General features: G+C 40.8%; 1 protein-coding gene across 2 annotated transcripts in view; it reads left to right on the top strand.

The window, feature by feature from the left end:
- The window catches only part of GPC3 (glypican 3), a 457,215-nt gene that overhangs the window by 323,285 nt on the left and 120,623 nt on the right, over nucleotides 1-13,307 (top strand). For both annotated transcript variants that reach the window (XM_024128233.2, XM_024128234.3), the window contains exon 6: nucleotides 4,947-5,067. In XM_024128233.2, coding sequence (XP_023984001.1) covers nucleotides 4,947-5,067 — 121 coding nt within the window. The remainder of the gene's footprint in view (nucleotides 1-4,946; nucleotides 5,068-13,307) is intronic.

Raw genomic sequence — 13,307 nt, 5'->3', positions numbered from 1 at the left:
GGGATCCTCCCGGACCGGGGCACGAACCCGTGTCCCCTGCATCGGCAGGCGGACTCGCAACCACTGCGCCACCAGGGAAGCCCGATGCAGGTTTTTTTTTTTTTCCTCAGCGCTTGGAACAGTATTTGGCACAGAGAAAGCACTCAGTACTGACAGCTTGTGTTATCACAACACCAGGAGGTGCTTTAGGTGGTACAAAAGAGAACTAAGCAAGCCTCTGCCTTCAAAGAGCTCACAGACTATACTGGCTGGCAAATGAATGTACGTAGAAGGAGAACGAGCAACTCAGCATGGTGCCCACGATACATCTGGGTGCGAGGGCAGCAGCTCAGAATGAATCAGAGCGGTCCTAGGAGGCCCTCAAGTCCCATCAGGAGAGGACTTTAGGCGTCTGCCGGGAACGTGGGTAAGAACTTGAATGGCTTTTTTTGGCCTCCGTTTTGAGAGAGGGTACTCAGAATAATGCACATTCTTAGTCACATCCTTGCTAATATATTGACTGTCCTTTTGAAATAGACAGGTTAGCGTTACCTCATTGAGGAGTAGAAAACATATAGGCTGTGTTTAACCTAACGAAGTAGAATTTGTGACCTGATGATAACCATCTGAGGTGTGAAGGAATTCCAGGGTGACATTGTGTACATTGGCCCAAATATGTGTTCTCATAAGAAATCACCTTTAAACCGGGGTTCTAGTGAAGGCCAACATAACTCTTATTAACAAGAAAGATTTCCCAGAGGCCCTGAGCTGTGCATAGGAGTTAGGCCCACTTTTTATTTTCCTTTTGTTTGTTTTTTGTTCTTTTTTTTTTGAATTTTTGAATTTTATTTTATTTTTTTATACAGCAGGTTCTTATTAGTCATCCATTTTATACACATCAGTGTATACATGTCAATCCCAATTGCCTAATTCATCACACCACCCGCCCCCCCCCAAGCCGCTTTCCCCCATTGGTGTCCATACGTTTGTTGTCTACATCTGTGTCTCTATTTCTGCCCTGCAAACCGGTTCACCTGTACCATTTTTCTAGGTTCCACATATATGCGTTAATATACGATATTTGTTTTTCTCTTTCTGACTTCACTCTGTATGACAGTCTCTAGATGTTTTTTGTTCTTGCTATGGTTGTTTCATTTTGTTTTCTTTTGCCTTAAAAATAACTACTGTATAAAATTTCGCTCATTAAAAATTAAATTATTTCAAAGATTTTTAAAGTGTAAAAGACATAGAAGGACATAAAAGAAAAAAGTCAAACTTCCTCCAAAATCTTACTCACTGGAAGTAACCACTTTTACCATTCTTTTATGGATCCATCTAAAAATTTTCTGTGTATATTTGAACACATATAAAGTGTATGAGAGTAATGCGTATGCAGACCCATTTTTTTTTTAACATCTTTATTGGAGTATAACTGTTTTACAATAGTGTGTTAGTTTCTCCTTTACAACAAAGTGAATCAGTTATACATATACATATGTTCCCATGTCTCTTCCCTCTTGCGTCTCCCCCATTTTTATCGCTAATAGAATCACACTGTACATTCTTAACCAGTACTTGTATTTGTTACAGTGTATCTTGGATTTGGTTCTATATCAACACACATAGATCCACTTGTTCTTTTTTTTTCTTTTTTTTTTTACTTGTTCTTTTAATTTTAATGTCTGCATAGTATTCCATTTTAACACTCATGGCTTTTAAGATTCTGTTCTACATTTTGTCTGGCTAAGGAGAAAGAGTAGAGAGGTAAGAAACAGAACCTGATGTTAGGGATGGGGGAGAGATATTGAGACACCTAAAGGGATAGGGCAAGATCAGAGTTTTTGAATAGTTTTAAAATAGTGCCGCTAAATTTTAGCAGCTGTAGACATCAGTTGAACCAGTACTTTTGGTGACTGCTTCGTGGAGTAAATAAAATTAAGTTTTAGAGCTGTGCCATAGGCCAGCTCTTCCCAACACTTCTGTAACCAGAAACCATGCTTAATTTACTAGAGTCTTTTGAGGATTTAAATAGCACATGGATAGGGCAGAACAGTGGATGCTATTTCGACTTTCAGAAAGTTTGGCAAGCTTTTAAACTCAAAGCTGTTTTTAAAAAATTGAGTCACCATGGGACTGGGGAGCAGTGTTTAGTGCTGGCTCCTTACCACCAAGTCCATGGCTTGGAGGTAAGAAATAAAAAAAAATTGAGCTAAAGGGGCATTTTCCTGAATGGCAGAGAATAGACAGTAGGGCCGCAGGGGATCAGCTATGGGACTAATTTGACTTAATATTTATAAATGATTTGGAAGATGGAGTACAGGGCAAAATCACTAAGTTGGCAGATGTCTTTACAGTATTCCGGTGAGGATAATAAACTTCAGGAAGAGGTTTGTTTTGTAGGAGTGGGCATAAAAGTGGCCGGCAGGCTTCGATAGGAACAAGCCCAGGGAAATGTCTCCAGGGACACGTTCCTGAAGTTCATTTCAGAAGATTTATAATGAGCCTTACGTCTTTCCCTGTGACTTGGGTCTCTGCTTCAGGTATCAGTAGATGTGAAGAAGAAGGAGATGGAGTTGGCAGTATCATCAAGAGGGAGATTATATTTAAACAGACAGCGTTATATATGAACAAAAAAAAAAGGAGGCTAGTGGGGAGCTGATTCACACCAGATATATAAACAAAGAATGTTGCTTTACATTTCTTTAATACAGCCCCCAAAGGCAATTGGTATTTCATGGTTGGTGATCTGTGTATTCACTGACTTTGAAAGTTAGGTAAGCTGAATGTGTTAGGCTGCCATTTTAGAAGAAATGCAATCAGATGTTCTCTTCAACGTTCCTACAAAATATTTTTGTTCTCGGAAGATGACTTTCAGTTATAAAAGTCAGACCTTGATTTCCTGACCTCCTCTGCTATCATGCATGGTAGCATCAAAGCATGTCCTTTATATTGGCAGAGGGCTTCCCTGGTGGCGCAGTGGTTGGGAGTCCGCCTGCCGAGGCAGGGGACGCGGGTTCGTGCCCCGGTCCGGGAGGATCCCACGTGCCGCGGAGCGGCTGGGCCCGTGAGCCGTGGCCGCCGGGCCTGCGCGTCCGGAGCCTGTGCTCCGCGACGGGCGAGGCCACAACGGTGAGAGGCCCGCGTACCGCAAAAAAAAAAAAAAAAATAAAGTAAAATATTGGCAGATGCATTATATTATGGAAGGGAGCATCTAACACAGTCAGATCAGTATCTTCTGAAGTTGTGAAATTTTCAGTAATAAAGAGATAATGAGGTCTGCCCTATCACCTCACACTGTGGTTGAGAAGCTCAAATGAACCGAGTGATACAAAACTGCTTTGTAAAATGCTGTGCAAAAATACAGTAGTATTAATGATTCATTGCATGTCATAATTTGGGATTAGAAATACAAACTGATTAGATTCTAGAAACTTACCCTTTATAGATATTAATGTAAATGTACAAAGATTGGCATGCAAGGATGTTCTTTGCAGCATTGTTTATATTAGCAAAATCTTAGAAGTATCTCAATTGTTTTATCAGTAAGGGATTGGATAAATAAATTATGATGTAGCCATACAGAGGAATAAGAACAAGGCAGTTATTTATGTTCTGACGTGGAAATATATCCAAGATGTATATTAAGTGATAAGCTGCAAATCAATATGACTAGTATGATTCCAGTTTTGGTTAAAGCTACATGTTAGTATATGCATGTGAAAACCCCTAGAAGAGTATATATCAAACTGTTAACCATGGTTCTCTCATGGAAGGATAGGATGATACAAGAACTTTTGCTGTGTGCTTTGTTTATTTCTGTACATTTGAATTGTTTATAATGAGCACTGTTATTTTTGTAATTTAAAATATTAGTAAAAGAAATATGAATTTACCCTTAATTCTACTGCTTTATTGTAATTTTTTTTTAATGTATAAAGTAGGGGCAAAAGACCTGCAAATTTTTCCATTTCTTTAAGAAAATATTCCACTATCAGGATGAGAAAAAAGCAAAAAAGGGATCAAAAACCTCTTCCCCCTTTGGTAACAGTGTTCTGGTCTTTCTACATGATGGAAGATAAAGGAAGAAATGAAATCTGTTTCTTGTTCTGTTTTGCATTTGTTTGCTTTGTTTTGCAAGTTGAGGAGTAACTCTACTTAGAGGTCTGGAACCATGGGGGCAGCAAAGCAACCACCTCAGTAGTGAATTACTGTCCCAGTCGAAGTTGCCAAAGCCGCACACTGAAAGGCAGAATTGCCCAGGATTGTAAATATCCCCATTCTCGCATTGGTGCGGATGTCCATAGCTACCTTGAAACTTCAATCCTGAAGCGAAAGCCTATGGCTTATCCGGGGGCAGCACGTTAAAACCTTCCCGTGAGCTGGTGTTCTGTCTTCCCCTGGAGAACACAGACAGAAGCTGGCCAGCATAATTTATGCTGCAAATGGCTTAGGAAAGCGTCCTGAAAAGCAACCCAGCTCCCAGACCTGCAGGAAATGATGGGAGGAAGAAGTGGAGAAGAAGGAAGAGGTAAAGAACACGCAAGAGTCTTTCTTCTTCAAACGAGTAGAAAGCATTCTCAGAGTTAAGGACCTTCCTGCGTGCTTCCCTGGCCAAGACCCAGCAGCTCCCTTAGCATAGCTCTTCTCACTCTGCATGCTCTTCTGGACTGTCCACTAGACTGAGGGCACAATAAGGACAGAGACCTTGTCTGTCTTGTTCATTGGTGTATCTCCAACACCTAGAAAAAAAAGGATGTTGAATGAATACTTGTTGACTGTTGAATGTTCTCTACTGCAGATGGACTCTGTCTGGAGCGGTCTACCTTTGTACCCTGCAGTCATCCCACGGGTTGGAAGGCTGAAGAGAGCTTGCGGTCAGCTTGACCATTGGTGCCAAATACAGTCAACTTGCACTTTGCTTGGAACTCTCTTGTGACAAACCTTTTCTTTACCTTCATGTTTCCCAGATACAGCCAAAAGGCAGCAAGAAATGGAATGAAAAATCAGTTCAACCTCCATGAGCTGAAAATGAAGGGCCCTGAGCCAGTGGTCAGTCAAATTATTGACAAACTGAAGCACATTAACCAGGTATGTGTATAGCCAACAAAAATGGAAATGGCAAAAAAGTGGTGGCTGGATGATGTCCAGTGTTCAAACTGTATTCTTGGGCTTTTGCAGAGGCAGCTCTTGTTCACTTTCTTCAAAGATTCTTTCTGCTAAAAAAGGACTTCTGACCCTTGTTTTCCACCCCACTTTTAAATTATAAAGAAAATATTGTAATATAAGCGAAAACAGAAGGAAAAGCATTTCTCACAACCCAACTAGTCTATTTTGTTTTCATTTTTACACGTTCTTTTTAAATATTTGTTCATAAAATCACACACAGACTTTTTACGTAATTGGAAGCATACAAGTGATTTCTAGTTCTTAAAATTAACACTGTATTGGAAATACTTTTTCATGTTGCCATGTATCTTCATATTAATCATTTTATGTGGCCGCAAAAGATTCCTTTAAGTATTAATTATAATTAATCAGTCTGCTTTTGCTGTGCACTCAGATTGCTTCAAATTTTTACCATTATAAATGAAGCTACCTCTCCTGCATAGCGCTATCTCCTGATCTTAGATCATTTTCTTAAAATACTGGGGTTATTGGGTTAAAGGATATGAGCATTTTAATGCATGTTTCCAAACCACTCTCCAATGGGGATGTATCAGCTTTCACTGCCACCAGCAAGATACGAGAGGACCAGCTTCACTGCACCCTTGCCAACTTCTGACTCACTGCCATGCACTGAGACACCCACAGATTCCCTTAACCTGTACACAGTTTTTCCTCTCAGAAGGAGTTTAGTAACTAAGACACAAATAGAAGTTAGTTGTACCATCTGCTTGTGATTGCTTTGTGGCCACAATTTTTTAAATGCCATCAGAAATGCCACCAGATACCAGAGTGACAGTGTTCCTACCCCATGGTCCATGGGTGGGAAGGCGCTGGCACCACTGACTTCTATTTGTAGCCTAGGAAGAACTTAATGAAACTAAAATTCTTATGCAAGGACAGAGGTTTCTGTATGACAACGCTGGCATGATTTCATTTTTTAATATGAAGTTTAGCAGTGAAATTTTTGTGGTTTTTAGAAAATGTTTGGAAGGGCTTTCTAATAGCGGTGTATTTCACTGCAAATGGCATGTGAAAGTATTCACTACACTTCTGAGTAATAAATAGTTGTTACTGCTGCTGAGCACAGGATAGTGGCAGTATTTGCATAACAGATCCTTCTTTTGGTGAACTCACAACCTCACTAAGTTCTATAAAGCCTGGTAAGATATAGTATGATTATTTCAAAACACACCTCTGAAGAGTTCAGAGCACAGTGTAAACCACTCACTGCTGAACTGGTGTGCTTTACCTGGGGACAATGGCAGTATTTCTCCTCCGAATTATTTCCAAATTATCTCAAACCAAATGTGTCTGTGTGGCTCCACTCAACTGGCTAGACCCAAGCACTGGTGAGGCTCAAATCTCAGGGTCCATTACTGTGCCCCTAATTCTAAATGAAGAATATTGTCAACAAATCTCTTTGGTCAACAGACGTTAAGGAACACCTACTGTGTGCTCAGCCAGGTACCAGGGAGTTTGAGCATTCAAAAGAAGTCTAACCGTCTGTTTTCACAGCTTCCTTGGAGGAGACGCACAAGCATGGAAAGTGCTTAAATACAAATAAAAGGCAGCCTGTAATGAAGAGCCCGACGGTGATGCTGCTTATCAGTTTGGGGTGGTTTGCTTAGGCCTAAGGTGGGCTAGGCTAGTGTAAGAAGGATTTCACAAGAAATATCAGAGAAAGACCTCTGGCTGGATGCCCATCGTGGAAAAAGGGAAAGCTGCATCAGACCATACGATCCAGTAGTCACTAAAAATATTAATAGCTGGATGCCCATCGTGGAAAAAGGGAAAGCTGCATCAGATCATATGATCCAATAGTCACTAAAGATATTAATAGCAAGCCCCTTTAGTAAAGACTTCGGATGCTTGCTGTTAATGCTGTGGGAGACCATGTAATATCATGAAAAGAAGATGGGCTTTGGATCCAGATGGATCTGAATTCACCTGTGGATCTTACTAGATATATAACCTTGGGCAAATCATTCAACCTCTCTGAGCTTTAGTTTTCTTACCTATAGTACTTAGAGTTGTCAGAATAGTCCCTTACAAGGTTATTATGAGGATGAGAAATTATATCTATGTCTCTATCTCTATTTATATTATCCCATTATATAAAATGTATATATAATTATACATCTTTACATATATACAGAAATATGTAATTGCATGTGTGTGAGCTGTGAAATTGGTTGGGCTCCAAACACCCACATTGATTTTTTTTTCTCACCTGTGTTGCTTTACATGGCCAAAACATGTCTTCTTTCAGACCCTCAATAAAGTTCATATTTTGGCCATGATCCATTCTGAAAGTGAGATACTTTAGGGAAGTCAGAAAGAAGAATGTTAGGATGATGATGATGTTGATGATGATAATGTGTTGTATCTGTATAGCACTGAACTATATTTCAGAGTGCTTTCATGTCCTAAAAGTCTAACGGCTCATGTTGGAAAAAATATCCAGCCTATAATTGGATAAGATATAGTACTGTCAAAGAATCATGCCTTTCAGGAACTCATTGTTACCCCTGGATACTATTTCATCCTCTCTACCTCCCGCGAGGTAAGTGGTAATGTTTGTCCCTTTTTTATAGCTAGGGAAACTGAGGCAGAAAGCCATTAAAGGCTGTGCAGACATGCTGCCAAAACATCCAGTAAGTTCAGTTGAAAATTCAATTACTCATCCAGATGTTGTTTCCTGTATACTGCCAAACATCTGGATTCACTGAATGCCTGGCTAAACTGACCTAAAGTTTTAGTGATGAGGAGGTAGAATCAAGTTAACTTGCCCCAGTTCACATGTAAGTGAGTGCTGAATCCAGGAGTGTAATGTTATTTTCCTAAGCCCCTCACTTGGTGCTGCATCTATTAAACTACAGTAGGATGCGCCAACGTACACAGCTATAAACGCAGAGATACTTCTGTCTATGCATGTATGCCCATGTGTGTCCATCCAGATGGACTGTAGCTAGGCCTTTTATGAGCACATCCCAAAATAACTCTTCACTTTCTTCCATGGAAATTCTCAGCTGCCTCCTTTCAGGTTATGGTTACTGTTGATAGCACTGGAAATAATATATTCACTAAGGGAATAATGTAACATTATTTCCATATTGACAGTCCCACGGTGTAACCTTGAGGGGATGGGTTCAGGGTCAGGCCTGGGCCCCTTTCCTGGGAAGGCCTGCAGGTGTGGAATGTCCTCCCCTCCTCCTTCCAAGCCAGAGTTCTTGTGTAACATTCCCACGATTGGAAATGAGGACTCTTTTTATTTCCTTTTCAGTTTCTAATTTGTGTGAGGATTTATTGTCTTGTGTTAGGAGAGGAATTAAACTCTTTTAAGTCTTCAGTGTCAGTCCTGGAGTTTGCTGGGCCATATTGCTTTAAAAAAAAAAACCCAAATTTTGTTTTTCTTAGTATCCTGCTCCAGGGCTCCTGCATGGAGAGAAGACCCCACAAATACCAGGAATGATCACAATACATTCTTTCCCACATGACACTGTGGGCCGTTTGTCCTCTAACCCAGTTCTGTTGCTAACATTTTCTCTCTAAGAGTAGCTATGTAGTTAGTGTTAATTTAGCAGTACCTAAACTGCTACAGAAGTTATTGTTCCCAAGGAAAATCTAGCTTGTTTATTGTTTTTCCCCAGTTTCAGTTCAGGTTCAAATGAAATTCCAGAAATTGTTTCCCTGCCTGTTGTAAACAGTTGAAGCCACAGCAGTCAATACCTGCTCATTTAGTGTCAGAGCTTTTCATTCAAAGTTGGATAAAGTCTCATCTGTTTGGGATGGTTGAAATGCCCTACTGAATGGTGGGGGTGTGGACGAGGTAGCCTCTTAAGATTCCTTCCAGCCCTGTGATTCCGTGATTTGTGGCTCAAGGTCAGGCTTTAACCCAGCACCCTCTTGTGAACAAGTCTTGTGACTTTATTCTCTGCCCTGCTGCTCTTTTTAAAACACCCTGTTCCCAGGTCACCCCTTTCTACTTTGTAACCTCTCATCTTTTCAGAGATTCTTCCCTTCCCACCAGTCTTCCAGCTTGGGCAGATGGAACTTAAACTTGCCCTTCCCCCCATGCAATTCTTCTGTTCTACTGCCTTGTTCTCATTAGGCTATGAAAAGATTAAACTGTAAAAACACTTTGGCATTTATCACCCTCCTCCAGAATCAGATAGGTGACCTGTCTTCACATCTTGTTAGCCATGTGACTCCATATGAATGATAATAATTCTGCCATAAATTTGCATAGCACAATTCAGTTTGTAAAACTCTTTCATGTACGTTACCTAAACTGCTCTCCACAATGACTCTGAGAAGCAGACATTATTACCTAGCTTTACCAGGTGAAGAAACTGTGGGCACTGGAAGTCTAAGTGATCTTCATATAGTAAGTGGTAGAACTAGACCTAGAATCCAGGATAATGGCTTTCAGTCTCTGTGCTCTTTCCTTCGACATCTTTAAAGCCATGGCACACCTTGCTATGGTTAGCATGATCCATATGTAAAAGATGCACAGAAGTACGCAGAGCAGAAACTCCTTAATTTGTCTACTGATTTCCAAGTCCCTAATATAGTAATGTCTATGGTCTGAAGCTCTAAAATCAGCAGCAAAGAAAGAGTAAGCACGTTGTTTACCAAGTCTCAGTTGGGAAGAGTCTTAGAAAACTGACCACCACGGTGTACGGTGTGGAAACTGAGGCACTTTGGGTTTGAGTTATAGACAGCAGACAGACTTTTGATTAGCTATCTCGAATTCATAAAATGATTTTAAATGGTCGAAGAAAATTTTAAACGTAGGGCAGACAGTGGAATGTCTCCACTTCCATCCCCCTTCATCAGTACCTGAAAAGTATGTTTTAAGATGCCTGACAGATTACTCTGGTGTCATGAAAATAGAAAGTTACACATTTTGTTTTATAACTTTATTTATTTGTTTGTTTATTTATTTTTGGCTGCGTTGGGTCTCCGTTGCTGCTCGCGGGCTTTCTCTAGTTGCGGCGAGCACGGACTATTTTCATTGCGGTGCTTGGACTTCTCATTGCGGTGGCTTCTCGTTGCGGAGCGCGGGCTCTAGGTGTGTGGGCTCAGTAGTCGTGGCGCACGGGCTTAGTTGCTCCGCAGCATGTGGGATCTTCCCGGACCAGGGCTCGAACCTGCAATGTCCCCTGCATTGGCAGGCGGAGTCTTAACCACTGCGCCAGCAGGGAAGTCCCAAAAGTTATACTTTTAATCAGTTAATTAATAAAGTTGTTACATGTCAGAAAAGTACCCAGGACATACCTTAGTATGTAATTTTTAAAAATGTTTAAATGAATCTCAGGCATGATCGAAAATGCTTTGAGTAACTTTTTCCATAGTCTTCTCACAATAAGACCAGTGAGGGTCATAAAATGCTCACCTACTCCAATGGTTGCTAGAAAAGCTAACACTGATCTAAAATTTCTAAACAAAAGGAGAAAGCTTTTGAGAGTCAAATTTTTAAAAAGGCCTTTCCAAATGAAAATATGTGCCAGTGGCTGTCACACTTCTTCACATACAAATAGTGTGGCAGAACTCTAGTAAATGCCATTTCCATATGGAGCCAGAATGTGTGTGTGTGAAATACAGAGTATCTACAATGGCATGTTTGTTTTTCTTCTTTAACATCTTTATTGGAGTATAATTGCTTTACAGTGGTGTGTTAGTTTCTGCTGTATAACAAAGTGAATCAGCTATATGTATACATAATTTTACATTTGGTAGTATATATTAGTCCATGCCACTCTCTCACTTCGTCCCAGCTTATCCTTCCCCCACCCCGTGTCCTCAAGTCCATTCTCTACATCTGCGTCTTTATGTCTGTCTTGCCCCTAGGTCCTTCGGAACCATTTTTTTTTTTTTTTAGATTCCATATATGTGTGTTAGCATACGGTATTTGTTTTTCTCTTTCTGACTTACTTCACTCTCTAGGTCCATCCACCTCGCTATAGATAACTCAGTTTCGTTTCCCTTTATGGCTGAGTAATATTCCATACAATGGCATGTTAACAAGAGCCAATGAATGACTTCTGAGTTACAAAAGGACAATGTGAATTGGTCTTTAAATGCCAGACCTAGACTCTGTGGAGCTAAACATGATTTCATGAAGCAAAAGGGAATTAGCTGATGCGTTCCAAAACACATTTATCATTAAAAAAAAATCTTCTGTCATTTTGCTTATTAATAGCCTGAAAAATAACTACAGTGTCCGGTGGCCTCCTGAGGCAGGAGGCACTGATGTGAGCAGTTGTTGCACGTGGGTTGGGAGTGGGGGTGGGCTCTCTGCTGGGATCACTGGACCAAAACCAAGCAGATTCAGCAGGAGCTGTTGCTCCTGGTTTTATACCCACTCATAGAGCCTGACTTGGGCTCCTGTCCACATTGAGGATTAGAAATCCTTTCACTCTCATGCTCTGAATCTCAACTCCTCCACCTTCCTGGGCACCCTGTAATAATCTATCCAGTACCTTCTCCCTCCTTCCACATGGCAAAATTAGCACCGTATTAGTCAGTGGGTTTCTGTGCCAGTTAGCTCAGTTCTAGTTTAGGCAGTGTATTCCACGGGGAGTAGAGATGTGGGAGAGATGCTGCGGGGGTTATTCTGAGTCCCCCGTGCCTATTTTAACCAGAGCATGTCTAAAATCTGCTTTACATATGGGTCTTCGAAGTAAGATTTCTCTTAAACAAAGGGTTTCAACTGCTAAAACAATAAAAAGTCTCAGGGAGCCCTCGAAGCTAATATTAAAGGTTTAATCCCATATGAGCCATTTCCTCCTTTGAGCATTCACTCGATGAATGTACTAAGTATCTGCAATACACAAGGCAGTCACAGAATGCCTTCCGATCCCCATTAGGCACCTCCTGAAATGAATTGTTAGTTAAAATGGAGACAACATGGAAAGTATGAATGGCTTGGTGGTGACGTTATTCCTATTGGATGTGATGTTCCTATTGGAAGGCCCATTATTCTTGTACTAGTAAGCCAAAAGCATCTTCTTTGAAGCTGAAGACCAACACAACTAAGTTTTCCTTGCCCGTGTCGTTGGGATTTTGACAAAGTTCAATGGGAATAAAACTAGCTTCTCTACAGAGAGCAGATACTTTTGCCCCTGGATGGCAGCCCCATGTTAACCGGCTCAACCAAAGGTTTGCCCTTACTCCTTTCTGCCCGTGGTTACTTGAGACCTAACCTTCAGCTGGAAACTTATTTGTCGTGTGACCAGGGATGTTTCCATATTCCATGTAGACTCAGTGTTAGTACTTAGTGAATGTAAAATAATAATAATGGGGTCAATTCTGTATCCCTAACTATATGCTTTCCTTAGATAACAACCACAGTGATTTTGCATAGCAGCTATTAAGTGGAATTATTTCCAGCAGAGTTGTAATTAATGTCCAAGGTAAAAATTGCATTATTATTCATATGTACTTCATTTTATTGGATAATTTCCTAACATAGTTAAAGTATGGTCTTATTTGTGTAATTAGTTGATCTAGATATTATTGTCTTCACGGTCCATATTTTGCTAGTTCATCAGTTTTCAAGGTAATATCTGTTCTGTACCATGGGTAAGCAGTTGACAAAACCAAAAAAGCTAAGAGGATTAACCACCGTGGTGTGTCATAGATAATGAGGCCCAAGTTCAGATCAGTTATATCCCAGGGCACTGAAGAGTCTTCTGGTTATTATCATGGTATCACTATTAGCAAATTTTGAGTCATCATAAGAAGTAGAAGAAGAGCCAAAAGACTGGAGACAGGCGCAAAGTTTTACCCTCACCTTTAATACGAAGTGGAAATTGGACTGTGGAAACCACAAGTCAGGGAGTCTGGTATCACATCTTCCCAGAATTCTAGACTAGAATCTTGGAGAGCATAAGCATTCCGAAGCCACCGTGATGATTACTAGGAGCCGCTGTGGGCTCACTCTGAACAAATCAGGCCATTTCCACTTATGTGTGTGTGCATGTGGTGCAGACATGGTATATCGAGATTTCAGCAAAGTGTTTGATAGAAATTCCTATGATCGTTTTTTTTTTTTTTTTTGCGTTACACGGGCCCCTCACTGTTGTGGCCTCTCCCGTTGCGGAGCACAGGCTCCGGACGCGCAGGCTCGGCGGCCATGGCTCACGGGCCCAGCCGCT

The sequence above is a fragment of the Physeter macrocephalus genome, chromosome 21 (assembly GCF_002837175.3).
Source record: "Physeter macrocephalus isolate SW-GA chromosome 21, ASM283717v5, whole genome shotgun sequence".
Classification (NCBI taxonomy): domain Eukaryota; kingdom Metazoa; phylum Chordata; class Mammalia; order Artiodactyla; family Physeteridae; genus Physeter; species Physeter macrocephalus.
The sequence above is the reverse complement of the archived record's forward strand: the minus strand, read 5'-3'. Positions and strand labels throughout refer to the sequence as shown.